The 16165-nt window shown below is 38.1% G+C and overlaps 1 protein-coding gene across 5 annotated transcripts in view; it reads right to left on the reverse strand.

Annotated features, from left to right (window-relative positions):
* Window positions 1-16165, reverse strand: part of cyth1a (cytohesin 1a) — a 38269-nt gene that overhangs the window by 11908 nt on the left and 10196 nt on the right. For 3 of the 5 annotated variants that reach the window (XM_055035180.1, XM_055035177.1, XM_055035178.1), the window contains one exon: window positions 1772-1854. In XM_055035180.1, coding sequence (XP_054891155.1) covers window positions 1772-1854 — 83 coding nt within the window. Of the gene's footprint in view, window positions 1-1771; window positions 1855-7421; window positions 7800-13719; window positions 14011-16165 lie in introns of those variants that run through there. The other 2 variants (XM_055035179.1, XM_055035181.1) reach the window with 2 other exon arrangements.

A 16165-nucleotide genomic window follows, 5' to 3' on the forward strand; every position in this document is an offset into this window, starting at 1 on the left:
TGTTGAAGAAGTCTTAGTGGAAAAGAACCAAAACACTGCTGACTTAAAGGTTTATCACAAGTCATATCTTTATCGCAACATTCACTGACAATATAACATAGGGCATGTTTTTTTTTTCTCTTTAAATGAAACAAGAAGTTACAAGAAGGGACAAGTTAATTATTGTGTTGAGAGACTTGACCAATAAAGGCATCTTATTTGACAAAGTAGCTAGCAAGATGTGACTGATTTGAAAGCAATGCGAGGATAATACTGCAATTGGCTAACAGTTAGCTACTAACAATACTAGATCTGCTTCAGAGGTTCTCCCTGGCACAAATTATATAACTTATGCAGGTTTGCGAAGCACTAAATTATCTCTAGTTTAAAATCTAAACTTTAGCCAAATACTTTGACCGTGAGTAAAAACTTTAAAGGTTTTAATTTTGTGAAACATTTAACCTCATTATGGAAACAAACACTGAGACGTTTAAAGGCTCTTTTTGGCATTGGAAGCAGCCCAGAATAAGAGAAGCAAATAATCAATATATAAATGAGTTAACCCTGAACTAAAATCGTCTACACCAATTACAGACCTCTTACACTTGATTTATTTGAGAAAGCAAATAATCTAACATTATTTGTTTCTTCCATAGAACAATATGCATAGTAGAACTCTACATTCATTCATCCAGTGCTTCAGTGATTGTAAGTCATTCATTGTGGACAATAGTAACTTAGCAAAGATAAACCACGAAAGGAACATCTGTGTTTTCAAGGGCTATGCAATCACAACACATTCCTCAGATGCTTGCCTAAACCAACAAAGACTGTCCTCATGCAGACAACGACAGGGGCTCTGGTGGGCTGAAACACAGGAGCAGCAGAGAGAAGGGTGTGGGAGTCACAAAAGGGGAGTGGGGTCAGTATGCAGACAACTGAGGGGGCGAGGAGAGAACAGTGGAAACAGTGATGTTGGGAGAGGGAGGAGGGGGAAGGGCAGCGATGGTGTCCCAGACTCATAAAAATGAGGTGATGGATCCCACCTCCAGAGCCCACAAGGGTCAGCAGAAGTCAAGTCACCAGAGGTCTGTCCCCTGGGTGAGATTTCCATTTACTACTACTACTACTGGTTACCAAGTGACAGGACTAAGCAGATGCAATCTATAATCAGCAACTGCACATGGGTCATGGAAAGGAAGCAAATAAACCATGTGTATGGAAATTTAACAGAACTGATTTGACTGTAGAAATATTCCACTGACCACTTGTTTACATTTAATCACAGTCATTTGCTTGTTTTATTTTACACTCATTTTAACGTAAAAAAATATTTGCACAGTTTAAATAATCTCAACAAGTAGAATTAATATAGTTAGATAAGCAGAGTTTTGTTCTTTTGGCACCTAGAGGAGAGAAACGAGTGCGAAATGAGGGGGAACATTTCCAAAGGAAATGACCAGTTAGTAGGAAATACTTCACATTCCTCAGGAGTACCAGGAGTAAGACAACTCACGAAAAGAAATAATCAATTCTGTCTACAAAACAAATGCATTTCAGGCAAATAACTTTTCATACATTTTCCATTTCATAGTGTTCTTGTTGTTAAGTTAATCTTTTTCCTACCAATATGACATTACTGGGGTTTTTTCACAATATTAACTGTAATATATATATATATATATATATATATATATATATATATATATATATATATATATATATATATATATATATATATAATGTTTAATACATTTCATACTTTCAAAACCATGACTTTCTTGTGGATTACCTGAATGTCCTCCAACAGCTCTTGCTTTCGCCGGCGAATATTCTCCAGCTCCTGCTGCTCCGCCGGGGTGAGATCGTCTGGAACTGGATGGAGATAAAAGAGAAGATGAAAGGTTAGCATCGTTAGGCTTATCTGTACATGTCTATTCCTAAACTACAGAGGAGTGCATCAGTGATCCAAAATCTGATTATACTTTATAATTTCTAATCTTTTCTTTTTTTAAAAAAAAAAAAAAAACAAAAGGTGAATGCAAAGCCGGGGCAAGAGACTTCGAGAGTAACAGCAAGACACAACAGGTTTAAATAAAAGCGAAGAACAAAAGATGATTTTATTTAGGAAGAACTGTGTTAATGCATCTTCAGTATACAGAAATAAATGTTAAATATAAAAAGACATTAAGTTGCCACCCAAATTTTCAGCAGTGAAGTGCGATGTGAAGAGTGACAACTGAAACAGCTCAGAGAAGCTTAGTGGAGCACAAAGGTGACGGCTCTCGAAGTGCTTCTAGTCTTTCTGTCGCTCTCACAATATGGACTTATAATTAGCTTGGCCAGTGCCATCAGCAGCGCGTCCCAGTTAAAACACAAAGTGCTTGTGCGTGGGTACTACCAGCACAGAGAACAGCATCAGCACTCTCCATGTAATATCAGTCTGACCACAGACTCATTTTCAGTGACTTACTCCTGAGCTGAAGGTGAATCATTTACTCTTATGGACACGAGAATGGCTTCTCCTTTCTAAAAACAGTATTGCATCAATCGAAAAAGCGATACTTGGAAATCATTTGCAAAGTTGCAGTAATAAAATATATTTTAATTATAATCCACAGTAGAAATTATATTAAATAATAGTAAGGAGATTTTAAAACATCAAAATTTCTCATTTTTCTGTCAAATCCAGTTGTTGGGCCCTGAAATGTAAGGCATTTGGAAACAGTGCGATTATAGTGTGGCACACACAAAACATTACAATTCCATATATAGTTATAGTTCTTTTTATGATCTTGAATTTTAATATTGAGAGTATATTTTTCTGATTCCAAGCACAGGACCTCTGACCTCTGCTCTTTAGAAACACAGCAACAGAGTTGAAAGGTTAGAGGTCTGGAGCAGAAGCTTGACCCAATGAAACTCCAGAAACACTTAAAGTAATAGTTATAAAGTGAGCACAGAGAATTGATGAAAACTGGTGTAGGGTTGCTGAATTCACAGCTTTCCATAAAAACACACATTTGTGTTCAAACGTGAGGGGAAGAAAAGTTATCCATCAATCCATTAAATGAACTTTTCACCTTTAGTGAAGTCGGTATAAAGGAGGTTACTTATTTTTAATAACAAGAGGCATGTGAGTCTGAGTATCTTGAGGCAAATACCCATGACATTTACTGGAATGTCTGCTAATGTCTCACTAAAGGATAATAGACAATGGAAGTGAGGACTCAGCTAAGGCCTTTCAGCTGGAGGTTAGGGACATAAATACAACCATATTTCCTTCCTGAGGCATAAAAGGTTGACCTTTCACACTTCCTACCTTTACAACCTACAGCATCATCCATAAAACGTTTTTCAGCATCCAAGGAAACCAAGGATTTTGATTTTGCTGATGCAGAGGACTCAACAGGATGTAGCTGAGCAACAGACACTAGAACACATCTTGTCAAATGGAGCGAGGACGCCTCAGGACAAACGTTTTATAGGAGTTAGTCAAGTTCTGTTTCTGGAAACATGACTGTGAAGCCATGCAGCAGTCAGGCACGACACAAGGCAACCACAACATTCCTGACTCAGAAAAGAATCAAAAACTGAAGAGACTGACAGGAGAGGAGCAGCAAAAAGACTTTAATTTGGTTCTAAGGGGGAAGAAAATTATAAAAAGATTTCTTGAATGAAGTCAGACACTCTATTGGTGTAAAATAATCAACATTATAAGAAAGGAAGAGTCCTTTCTCAAGTGCTTGAACCATAGATTCTCAGGCTGGGGCTCATTTCCCACAACTCAGCAAATGAGGGGAAGCTCATCCAATTAGGTAAATGCTGAGAGCACCGCTCAACTCTTAGTCTGCAAACTTCTGCACTGACTAGGCAAATAAAAATCCCCCATCTCTGAAAAACAGAACCGTAAATAAAACAAAGTGAAAATAAAACGCAAGAGACTAATTAGGAAAGACTGAGAAATAAAAAGTACACCCTGCTGGGATTCATCTTTATTATTTGAATTATGTACTGTACCGACAAGGTTGTTTTCAACATCCCCATCCAAATCTAAACTGGAGTCTCAAATGCAGAACTGGAGACACTGTCACTTATCAACAGGACAAGAAAACGCATCATTCAGGTGAACAGTGTGTACTATTGCTGCAGGAATGCACAAAGACCAGGAAGCTGTGACATGAACCTGCATATTCACAGCCACTGTACTTTTTCCTATTGTTCCTGGCATTGTGTCAGGAATTTCAAACGACGTTTGCCAAACTTCTCTTGCAATTTTTTAATAACTGTAAAGAAAACAAAAATCAAGCACAAATACAAAAAGAAAATGTTCGAGATTTACCAATCGATTGGTAAGTTGTTGAGTTTGTCTAATTTTCCATTGATTGTCATGTCAAATGCTGAAAAATTCAATCCGGTGCAAATTTAAATGGATGAAAAAACATTTTCAAGCCACACCTGACCTGATTAAAATACCATTCCGGGTCTAAACCAGCACAGAGCAGGCTCACATGATTGACCAAGGTCTTTCCTGATGTAATATCCTGAAAATCCAAATAAATAAATAAAATTCCTCAAGAGAAGCACACTCTTCCTTCTTTTACTTTGGACATCAAGTGCTTGTGTTATTGCCCCCACCCCTCGGTATTTATTAAGAAGTAGGAAAACTGTGTTCCCCAATCAAACTCACGCTTGCTTTTTGTCTTAAGGTAGTTATTGGGTGAGTGCCTGATTGGCTGTTTTTGCACTTTTTCAAAAGGCTGCCTCAGGTTCACTTCAGATGTGCGTGGAAATATGATTGCTAATTTCCTCTTACTGGAAGTGACTAAACCCTGATTTTCAGAGCGAGTCTGCAATATGCAAATAAAGCTCTGAAGTCTCTTGGTTTCAATCAGAGAACTTTATAAGTCAAACTTACCGTAAGAATAAAAGCAAGGCACTCATTTTACGTACTCAAGTCCTTAGAAATCAATAAGTATTCTTTAACTCATTTTACAGTATAATCAGATTTTTGTCCTGCTTTTATTATTTCAGAGTCGTCTTCAAATTTATGACCCAAACAGTCAATACAGTTTTCTATTATAGTACCATAATAAGGACGCTTTGTTCAGCACCAATAACTACTGGAAACTGATTTCTACATTTACTCAGTCAAATAAGAAAGACACTGACATATACGTGCCCTAAAGTTTTGCATCTTGGAGTATTTTGAGTGTTCTTAGAAAAGTGGATCCATTTTTAGTGAGGGCTGGGTCAGCAGAGAGGACTGTGGTTGGTTACATCAAGGGAGATATCAATTATAGCGCCGTCTCCCGCAGCGGGAAAAAGCCACTAATACCCATCCTGATTGCCATCCTGGCAGAGGAGGCAGACGTCTCATTTCCACCCAGATCACAGAAGTATTCTCCTCGGAAAATAAGGAAATTAAAATTCTGTGTGCGGAGAAGATCCCCCCCCGGCAGCCTCCCACTGTTCCAGATGTGACCCAAATTAGGAAGCTCTGCTCATCACGTAAGGTACAAAATCAGTAAAAATAAATAAATAACGCACTTACTAAATTATTTCTTATATATGCAGCTGCCTTGAGTGCTCTTAAAAGTATGTTTAATAAGGTGGGATAAGAAAGCAATGACATCTATAAGTGAAAACGTTTATGCTGCAACCTACATGTGCTGACAGAGCAATTATGCATAGAGAGCCATTTCTGCTACCAGTTAGTTTGCACTCTGATTACATTTGGATGAAGTGCACAACACAGCAAACAATCCTCTCCTGACATTAGACAAGCTTTTCCTTCACGTATGTGAGGATGAATAAGGCCTCGGCGCACTTTCCATTAGGCTTGATTAGAGCTCTCCATACCATCTCTACCATGCTGCTCGGTCTGCCTCATTAATAAAACATAACAAAGAACATCAGCTTCTTTTGTTATTTTCTACCAATCTATCATTGGGTTTTATCGTAAAATAGATGCACAGCGATATCGTCTAGTAACTGTTATGGGGACAATTTTCGCCTTCCATGGATCGGCATGGATCGGTTATTCTTATGCTGCATAATGTTAACTTTTGATCAGTTTTCTTTTAAGAAATAATTCAGCAAAATCATGTTTCATATCGACTGCTCACTCCCACAGTGTAACATCACCTGTGCTCCCAACACAAGTGATGGAATGCCGGCAAGACAAGGAAAAAATTGATACTGTAGTACAAATAGAAAATTCAGAATTAAAAAAAAAAAAACTGGGAAAGTAAATTTTTACTTATGATCAAAAGGCACAAAGTCCGCCAGGTCTAAAGTCAATCAGACCCCTACAACAAAACAAATTGTTCCAATCGTAGCAAAAAGCAGAATCCTCTATGATAATATTTACTGAATTTAGCTGGAAACAATCAATAGTTCTTATTTGTCATTGCGCAAACATGAGCACACAGAGAACAAGCAGATAAACTCTGGCAGATTTTCTGCTTTTTCCAGTTTTTATTGCTCAAGCAAACAAAAAAGATGCGACATTTCATCCAAGACTGAATCTCACTATTAAAGCTAACTCATATCCTTAAACTACACACGCAGACATCAATTACTCTTTTATACCACAGTTTCTAAGAAAGAAGGAATTGCAGGGTTTAATGTGATCAACCAAAGGAAATTTGTCATCTTTGACCTCCAGGTTCAAAGATCCAAGAACTGAAAAATGTGTATGTAATGAAAAGGAGCTCGGATCAAAACTTAGCATAGAACTTGACCTGGCCTGTGGGTGGGTGAATCTGAGGTGACAGGGGACTGCAGGAAAAGGAGCCCTATGTTAAGCCAGGGAGGTGTGGGTCAGTATGTGGCAGGAGAACACAGAGTCAGTGGGAAGATCACAGCTCCTTCTTTGTGTCTGGAAACAGTCACATTCCTCCAGAAAGCTCAAACACAGGGCTTGAGTTTCTGTACTTCAACATTAGCATTTCAATTACTTTCTAATGCATTCAAATGAAGACATATCTTTCCAGGGTGTATAATCTGGAACAGAGAAGACATTGTCTATATTTGAAATTCTAAGGAATTTAAGTTAAGAGTTTTACATCTTTCCCAACCCACCAAATTCATAAAGACAACCAACATCCTCACAACCCGCTGTCCAGTTATTGGCCCACTGCACCGGTGCTCAATCGGCATCAGTGACTGAAGTGCCAACAACAGGCCTTCTCAAACATGCAACAACCTGGAGGATGACAGGACATTCATACAGATAAGTCAAACCACAAGTGGTTGACATAATATCTATTGTGGCTTTGCTGCACAGCATGCATCTTCTAAAGCTTTATTTACTTAGCAAAGTCTAAGAGTTAAACTAAAATAAGTGATCATAAAATCTGAGCAAATTCCCACAGACAGACAAGGTAAACGACATTGTGAATAGAAGCCCAAGCACAGAATGAGGTTTCAGCGCCAACCTGAATGAGATGTTCTCCAGTTTCCCTCCTCGGCTCTTCCTTTTACCTCTGGTGATAAAGAAGTCAGATCCTATTGCACACACATCCTCATCTAGTGGCGGAAGGAAGGAGCCCGCTCCTCCAGGCAGGACCACAGATACTATTGAGGTTTTAGAGCTATCAGCTCTCACAGTGAGCTCACAGCATGCTGATACTGACACAGTCCATTTGGGAAGGAGGCTTCCTCACATGCTTCGCTCCCTCCTCTGCTTCCCCGCTCACGCTTTGCTGTCATCAGCGCCAACATGAAGGCTCCACCCAGTGGTCGTTCCGCTCGCTGCCTCCCTACTCTCAGAAAAGTGTCAAGGTCCTAATAAAAACCTAAACAACTATAATAAATGATAATGGCACCGTGGGTAAAGATATGTAAAAAAAAAATAATTCCAAAAAAAAAAAAATCTCACACTAAAATAAGAGTAAACAGTAAATCAGTGAGAAAAACAATCCCACAACAAGAGATAAAATGTTTTTAAATGATCTAACATTTAGTGCCATGCCTTATTGGTCTTTACAAGTGAAACAGTCCCAGAGAATCACACAACTTCCACCATATTTAACAACAGGCATGCTCCTCTTTCCCTCATTTTCAGCCACTGTTTAACACCAGACCCATCAGTAGTGCTTTAGGGCATCTTGGTTTTATTACATAAAACCCCACTGGTCCAGTCAAAGTCTCAGTAGCAAACTTGTTTACGTTTGCTGGATCGCCTCCCAAACACAAGGTTTGCATAGTGAGTACCGGAGTGCAGCTTAAGAGTTACTGAGTTTTGCATCTTTTACTTTCTGAGGAATTGCAAGCTAAATGAAATTTCTGGATTTTTGGCAAACACCACTTATCAGTTTTCCTTCCTTTCCTCTTTTGTTTTCCATTTTGTGCTCTGTCATATTCATGACTCAAAGGTAACAATTACTAATGATGTAATTGTCACTGATGATGTAACAAGTACTAATTAGATGTTGGTGTAAAGTCTGATTCATTTAAAGATGCAAAGAATATTCAAAAAGCAATTAAGTTACATAAAATTAGGAGTGCCAACAAATTTGTCACAATCTGAATGAGGATGCAGAAGAAATTGTAGATCTAAAAAACTCTTTATAAACTAAGCATAAACTAAGTAAGAAAAATGTTTTTTCAGACAAATCAAAAATTTAATTTTGTAGACTCTTGGTAAAAGCTCTTCTTAAACCAAAATGTCTCTGCAGGCCTTTAATTTCCAGACCACTCGTCCTCCATCACCACCCACACAGAGTTAACACATAATGTGCCGGACTCCAACTGGGTGTAAGAAATGACCCCAATGGGAACGTTTGCAATGGGAAATTGTGCAATGTTCTCAGGAGTCCTTGTCAAAGATCAAATTTTTACAGCGTGAGTGAGACACTGGCCCCGGGGCGCGCCTGAAGCACGCAGCAGACGTGAACAGACGTGGGAGCTTGCCTCATGTCTGCTTGGAGACGGATGAGTCAAGCTGGAGGCCTCTGCTGTGTCGGCTGAACCTCACCGCCTCACAGTGACAGAGCGTCCTCTGTCTGGTGTCAGCCAACACGTGGACCACACAGTTGCAGTTCGCACTTAAGGTAGTGTTAACTACTATTATAGTGAGGACTTATGTGGAAAATAACACATCACAGCAAAAGAAGGTTTCCCTCTAAATTATCTCAAGAAAACCACAAAAAATAAACAACCATCACTATTACTGAAAACACAAATATCTTTTCACATACAAGCAACTATATCAATAAATAGAAAAAAATATATATGGAATCATTTTAACATTGTTCAAAGCATGAGCTATTATTGAGTGAAGCTGCCACTTTTTGTAGCATCCTTATATTAAATAGGTTTATTTCTGACTGATGCAGACATAATGTATTCTTCACAGTCCAAATGGCCTTCATGTTTTTATTTTATCTTATTTTGTTTGCAGGCTCGCTGACAAAGGTGCTCGTTTTGAATCCAAAAAGATATTGAAGAAAAATCAACAAGGATGTCCTATTTCAGCAGTAAATAAAGCATTTTTGAGTTTTATTATCTGCTTCTCCTTCAAAGTGATGCAAGAGGAGTCAACTGTAGTATAAACGTTTTGCTTTTCAGTATTTGACCAAAATTAAAGTTCTAATTTCCGACCAATTGATTTGTTTACGTTGCTACATTGACTTTTATACAAAGACAGCATTTAAGTTAGAAAATAAATTAGTTTATATTATTATTTCAAACTTTGATTCGGTCATAGTAAGAAAGAGCCCGTAGTTAGTGGTTTAAGTTTAATCCACAGGAATGGCATCAACATGGCAACAAGATGCAACGCTAAAGATTCAAAACATCATATTAAGACAATTTCAATTTAATTCCTCAAATGAAATTTGCAATAAGTGACATGTTCTGCATATTTAATTATTGTTCAGAGGGTCAAAAAAAAAACATTTTCAGTTTTTAATTACCATTGAAATTTTTATTCTCTTGCACAAATTTGTTTTTGCTTTGCCTATGTTTTATCTCCAGGTACCATTAATAGAGATATGACGTATTTGTTTACATTAAACTTTAACAACTAACTTTGAATAATGTACAACAGGTTTCCTTTCTTGGAACAAGTTTTTTTTTTTTCCCTTTTGGCTTTTCTTCTTTAGAGATCAAAGTGAAAGTCTGAAATGTGAGGCTGGGATTTCTAATGTGTTTTGATCATGTCTGCATCCTCACTAACCACAAGCACAGCATCTAAACTTGGGTGTTTTTACAGTTCCCGTCTCTTTAAAACATCAACAAGCAGTATCTTATAAAAAACTGAAATGCGTACATTTTATGTTACTAATTAACTTAAATTTCCTCTGGCATCTTGTGTTCCAGGTTACAGACATGCTAGAGAATAAGTGGGGGAGAAAGGAGCTGCGTTCATACAAAAGGACACTAGCTCATCTTGTCCCAGCGCGGGACGTCAAAGCTGCTGTGCAGGAATGTGAGCACCAGAGGATGTGAGTGGGTGGGAACCAGAGCTAGAGAATGTATAGCGAGGCCTGGGAACTGTGCAGCTCCAGTCTAAAGCAAACAGACATGCTTTCTAAACCTGCAGCGACTTCATGCCTACAAACACACACACACCAGATTCATGAATATGGACAGTGCAGAAAAGCTTTATTTAATAATCTGCTGTTTTATTTGCATAAACTGTTTTCTATGGAAGCTTGCGGAAGCGCTGCTGCTTCCCACAATGCCTTTCTTTGTCCCACTGATGCCGTTAACCCTGATTCTTATCAGAGGACGTCCTATTGTCAACATTCTAGTGCCCGTTAGACATACACACGTCCTGCAACCCATGATGTGAAAGCTGGAAGATTTGTTTTAGTCAACGTGAAGCGCCGCTATACATGGTTTCAGTTTGTATCCGTCTTGCCTTTCTCTAGAAGTTTTCACCCACCCACAAAATGCTGAAAGTCATTTCCTGTTGAGGCCATTGTCAAACGCCTGGCTTCCTGTTTGTGCACTCTTCTGTTCAGTTTGTGGAGGAGTAAAAGTTTAAACCCCGAGAGAGAAAATTATTTAAAAAAAGTTATTCTTTTAACCTGACGGCAAAAAAATCATGCATGTACTGAAAAATAATAAGTAAAAACAGAATCACCACAAAGTAGCCACACGGTTCAGGTGATAAACAAAATTAATTCTTTCTTTTGCCTGAAATTATTTATAAAACAACAAAGATCTTATCCACAGAGAATACATTTTTATGCAACAATGTACAAATGTAGTTTCAAAAACCTAAAATGTCTCCGAAAAAATCAGTTTCAGCCTAACCAAATCATAATCCAGTAAATTTCTATTTGATGAACACACCTCCAAATACTTTCAATCTAGTTTCTGCCAAGTGCTATTTTGAATCTATGGGCTGTAGCAAGAATGATAAACAAAGTTCTTACAGGAAAAACACAACTAGAGGCGTGTCTCTACCTGTTGCAGACAAACCAGAAAGTCACACTCACACACTCATCAGCACTATGAGACCAAAAGTGACATAATGAACAGCAGCAAAAGGAACCAATCAAGAACATATTCACATTTTCACAGTACTGAAATACTTTGAAATACTGTTTAGCATTAACATGCTCTCTGACAAGTGACTAGAAGTTCAGGAATGTTTGGAGATGGGACGGTAAAGCCTGTCTTCCCAACTAGATGAATCATCAGAGAAATTAATTCATATATCAAGCTTGGACTTGTTTCACTGGCACAATAGTTTCTAGGATATTTCATACATAAGATCATAAATAACAAGGGATGTAACAGTTATGGCTAAATCATTGTTTGGAACAGAAAAATTTTTCATTAAACCCAAAACGTAGCATCATAAATTGTTTTAAATAACTTTGCCTTAACTTGAAGAGCAATTGCAGGTGGTACAGAACTGAATAACTACAGCGGAAATACAAAATGGAGAGGTTATAAAATGTTAGGGAAGTATTGACCTGATGTGACACGGCATGAACACTAAATAGCTTGTTGAGAAGCCAGTGTTTGGTGGCATCTCGGGTTTCCGAAACTATCAGGTGTACAAGGTGTATTTAGACCAAAGACCAGTAGGCAAAAATGATAAAGAATGTAGACTCTTCATGTATTTGTCATTTAACCTATAACCCTCATGCTAAACTGTGCACTGGTGAATAAAAACATCTTAGCTATTCTGAGAATCATCATTACCTTTTGTTCTTTACATTAGTTTGGTGTGGAATACTTTGAATACTAGCCAACTGGATTTCACAGCTTGTCAATGTCTTGACAGAAACAACATAAAAAAATTTAAAAAAAAAAACCATTTCCAGATTTTAACAGTATAAAATAACATCTGCTACCATGACTGGTAACAGTCATGGTAGCAGTCATGGTTTGTGTTATTTTATGCTTGCGGCTTTCATGACACTAAACATTTAAATTCTTCACATGTACTCCAAACACAAGATGTTGATTTAAACACACCTACATTTGACTGTGAAACAGGACTGAAACATATGACAGCATTTGAGTACCGAGTGTGTTCTATAAGACAACCATGCAGAAAACCAAGTAAGAATTAAGCTCCCAAACACGGAACTAACAACACTTTCCTTCCCTGTACATTAAATCCATTTTCCACTATGGTGGAAAATGGTGGAGATAAGCCACAGATGCAAAAAAAAAAAAAAAAAAAAAAGGCAGAAATGTGATTATAGTGAGATGATGAAGATTATCAAACTACCAGGGCATTAGTGCCAGCCACGGTGCACGGTGCCACAGGACCCATTAGAGCTTTCAGTTCCATTTATTAGAAAACCATTAGAGACAACTAGTTTAAACCCCTGGACTCCCCACTTTTAAGTGGCAAAGACAAATGAACTCAAAGGGAATGGAGTGCTTCTCTCATTGGTTTGGCTGCAACTATACAAAGAGACAGCTGTATGCTGTATGTGTGTGCCAGCCTGGTTCACAGAGGCAGGGTAGAAAAGACCAGCAGAACAAAAGGCCAGCAGCTTGGACCCGGATCAGTCAGACGTTCACGATCATCCAACATGATTAACACGTCATGGCTGCTAATTATTAATGTTACCAGGCTAAAACAAACCAAGGAGATGAAAGAGGCCTTCTGTCCCATACCAAAGAGCAACCCACTCACTCATTATAGTGACACAATAACACACAGTGTGAAAGAATGTTGTGTAAAAGCTTCACAACCAAATGTTGTAATATCAACAGTATTCCAGAGGATTATGGTAAAACTATATCAAACAACATTATCTGTTGCATTTAGGAGAAGCATCGTCCCACCAGTTGCTGTGCATTCAGGAAATAATACTGTGGATAAACAAAGGAAGTTTAATAGACATTAATAGTGTCTGATATAAAAATAAAAATTCGACCCATCATGCTTAGACAAAAACAAGATGATGCTTTACCCAGAATCATGAATAAATCACGAACATAAACAAGACAATGCATGTTTTAACAGAACATAAAAGCATGGATAATATCACAGCAGTTTATTTACATTTTGGAGCTCTTAAATGGCTAAAACAGAGAATATTAAGACTGTTAAAGAAACGTGGAAGAACTGTGTAAAAAGGGGAAGAGAAACAGGAGAAAGCCAGCAGGCGCTCTTCACATGCAAATATCAACATAAAGCCAAGCACAATTATGGCTTTAAAAAGACAAGCGCGGTTTTCAGAGGCGCCATAAAGACATTCTCGTGACCGAAAATGTCGCTCTATTACTTTTTTTTTTTTTTTTCCAACTCACCGACTCCTTCTTCCGACTTTAACACCATGCTGTTCTGTCAGCAAGTCCGCGTCCGCAGAGAAAAAGTTTCTGGAGGCTTCCAGGAGCAAAAACTTTGACTACGAACCACTACCGATAGATTTACGAGTCTTGAAAGTTTGTTGTTGTTTTTTAACTAACAGATAAACAGCGTAAGATTAAACGAAGCCTGTTCGTGGTAGGAACAGTATCTCCGTCAGAATAAAGGGAGTGGATTCAAGGTACGAGACGGACTTTTACCAGCCCTTCCCTCCTCAACCGAGACCAGGCGTCGGTGTCAAGTCGAGTCAAATTAACAGTCAAAGCGAAACACTTTCCTGTCGGGATTTTCACAATAAAAGCTTACACGTTAATTCAGGGAAATGCTTTCGCTACCGCAGCAGACATAACACTGTAATACAAATAAGCAAAATGCACAGTACGGAGGATACAAATGTTTAAAAGAGAGGCACACCAATGTTCAGTTGAACAGCAAAAGTTATGTGAAATTAGAAGGGCTGTTTAAGTCTGGCACAATGAGTAATATTCAATTAATCACTTTATACATTAAAATGAATTTGATCATTTCCATTTGAATGATTGGTTTTGTTTCCTTTCCAGTCACACTGACGAATTCACACTCGCCTTATAAATGCCTACATTTTGAGATACTCTTAATTTGAAGGGCAAATAACACTTCCAGTTTCAGTGTCTTTTCTGGCACAGACAGAAACCACCAAACTGATTATGTGCTTCATCTGTTACCCTATCTCTTCTACAGCATCGCTTGCAGACGCACGTACAGATAGATGCACATGTGCACAGATCTGTTGTTGGAAAGCACTGATAGGGGGCAGGGAGAGAATAAATGACACACATACACACACACGGAAACAAACACACCCCCATAAACACTCACACACACCCTCTCTCTCTCTTCTGCAGAACTCATATTTGGGCTCTCCACTAAGCCACATCCGTAGAGCAGAAATCTGTGCCTTCAGACTTTCACATCAGAAACAAAAGTAAGAAAATAGCATCTAAATTTGTTCATATATAAAAAAACCTGTAACCATTTCCGAACACCTGTTAAATTATATGGCCTGGTACACAAATTATAGAGGCCATCAGCATTTTTTTTCTTATATTTTTTTTAACTTTCTCCATATTCTCAATGGACATATTTGCCTATATGACATAAACATAGTTTACAAGATATCAATTAGAAAAAATACAGCACATTTAACACTACTTAAAATCAATCCTAATCAAAGACACTACACTAGTAACCATCTTAAACTGTTTCACATTTTGACCAACCAAAATACTTTGATATGTTGTACTATGTGTGATAGACAAACACAAAACAGTCAGTACCTGTGAAGTTGAAGGAGAACGATTCATGGTTTTGAAAGTAATGTGTGTTGTGTTTGTGTTTAGAGCTCTTCAGTCTGGTACCCCAAAATGAAATGTCAAACCACCAATTCCCCTCAGAAATAAATAGTTAATACTTCTGTGTTCAATTTAATGTCAGCAAAAGTCCAGCTGTTCAGCAAAGGCCTCAAAAGTTTGTCAATGAAGATCAAGTTGCAGAAATACATGGCTTAGGTGGGAAATAGCATCAACAGAACAGGACAAATATTAGTTGGTCAGTCCACAACATTGGATATTTGGGTGGCAGCTAGAAAACCATAAGAAATATAATTTGCAAAATGCCATGCCCCACATGGAATATAAAGCAAGATGGGGAAAAAAGGTCAGACTTGTTATTTGAGACCAAAAATTCCAGCGATAAATGGTAAAGAGTTTGTTTTTCCCTTCAAGATGGAAATTTCTTGTCTGAACTGGAAAAAAACTGAGACCTTTCTCTTCTTTTTATAAAATGAAATAAATCAGTCTGTCATTTGGACAGCATCTGCACCAGCTGGTGCTCTCAAATAAGAAAAAAGCCTGTCTCTGCCTGTTGATAAAAATGAGGAACGAAGAGGAATGCAGCTCACCCAGCCCGAATGAGGCCAGGTAGAGGCAGACAACCTTTCTGTCCTGCATTTATCGCCATCTCTCTTAAAAATGTATTTATTCATTTGTGTCCTGTAATGACAGCTTTGGCAAACATTATGGTGGATTTGGTCACCTTGCAGTGTCAGGTCAGGAAGAAAGTGACAAATTCCTCCTGCTGCATTGCTGATTTTATTGATTTGCTTTTAAAGATTTACCTGTTTTTGAAAATAGTCCTCAAACTTCTCCATGCTGTCTTTGCTCCAGACTCCTTATCTACAAGCTGTGACCGATGAAAGCATCAACTGTGTGCTGCAACCTCTCCAACTGACAATGCTATCTGTGTGAAAATAAACTCCTTTACACAAAGTTTCCATTCATTGTTGCTAGTTCATTCATGCCCCCAAGCACTGCTCCAACAGATGGGCCTAAACCCCAGAACAAATAAAAC

This window comes from Poeciliopsis prolifica, unplaced genomic scaffold, assembly GCF_027474105.1.
Source record: "Poeciliopsis prolifica strain line A6 unplaced genomic scaffold, Auburn_PproV2 SCAFFOLD010, whole genome shotgun sequence".
In the NCBI taxonomy this organism is placed as follows: Eukaryota; Metazoa; Chordata; class Actinopteri; order Cyprinodontiformes; family Poeciliidae; genus Poeciliopsis; species Poeciliopsis prolifica.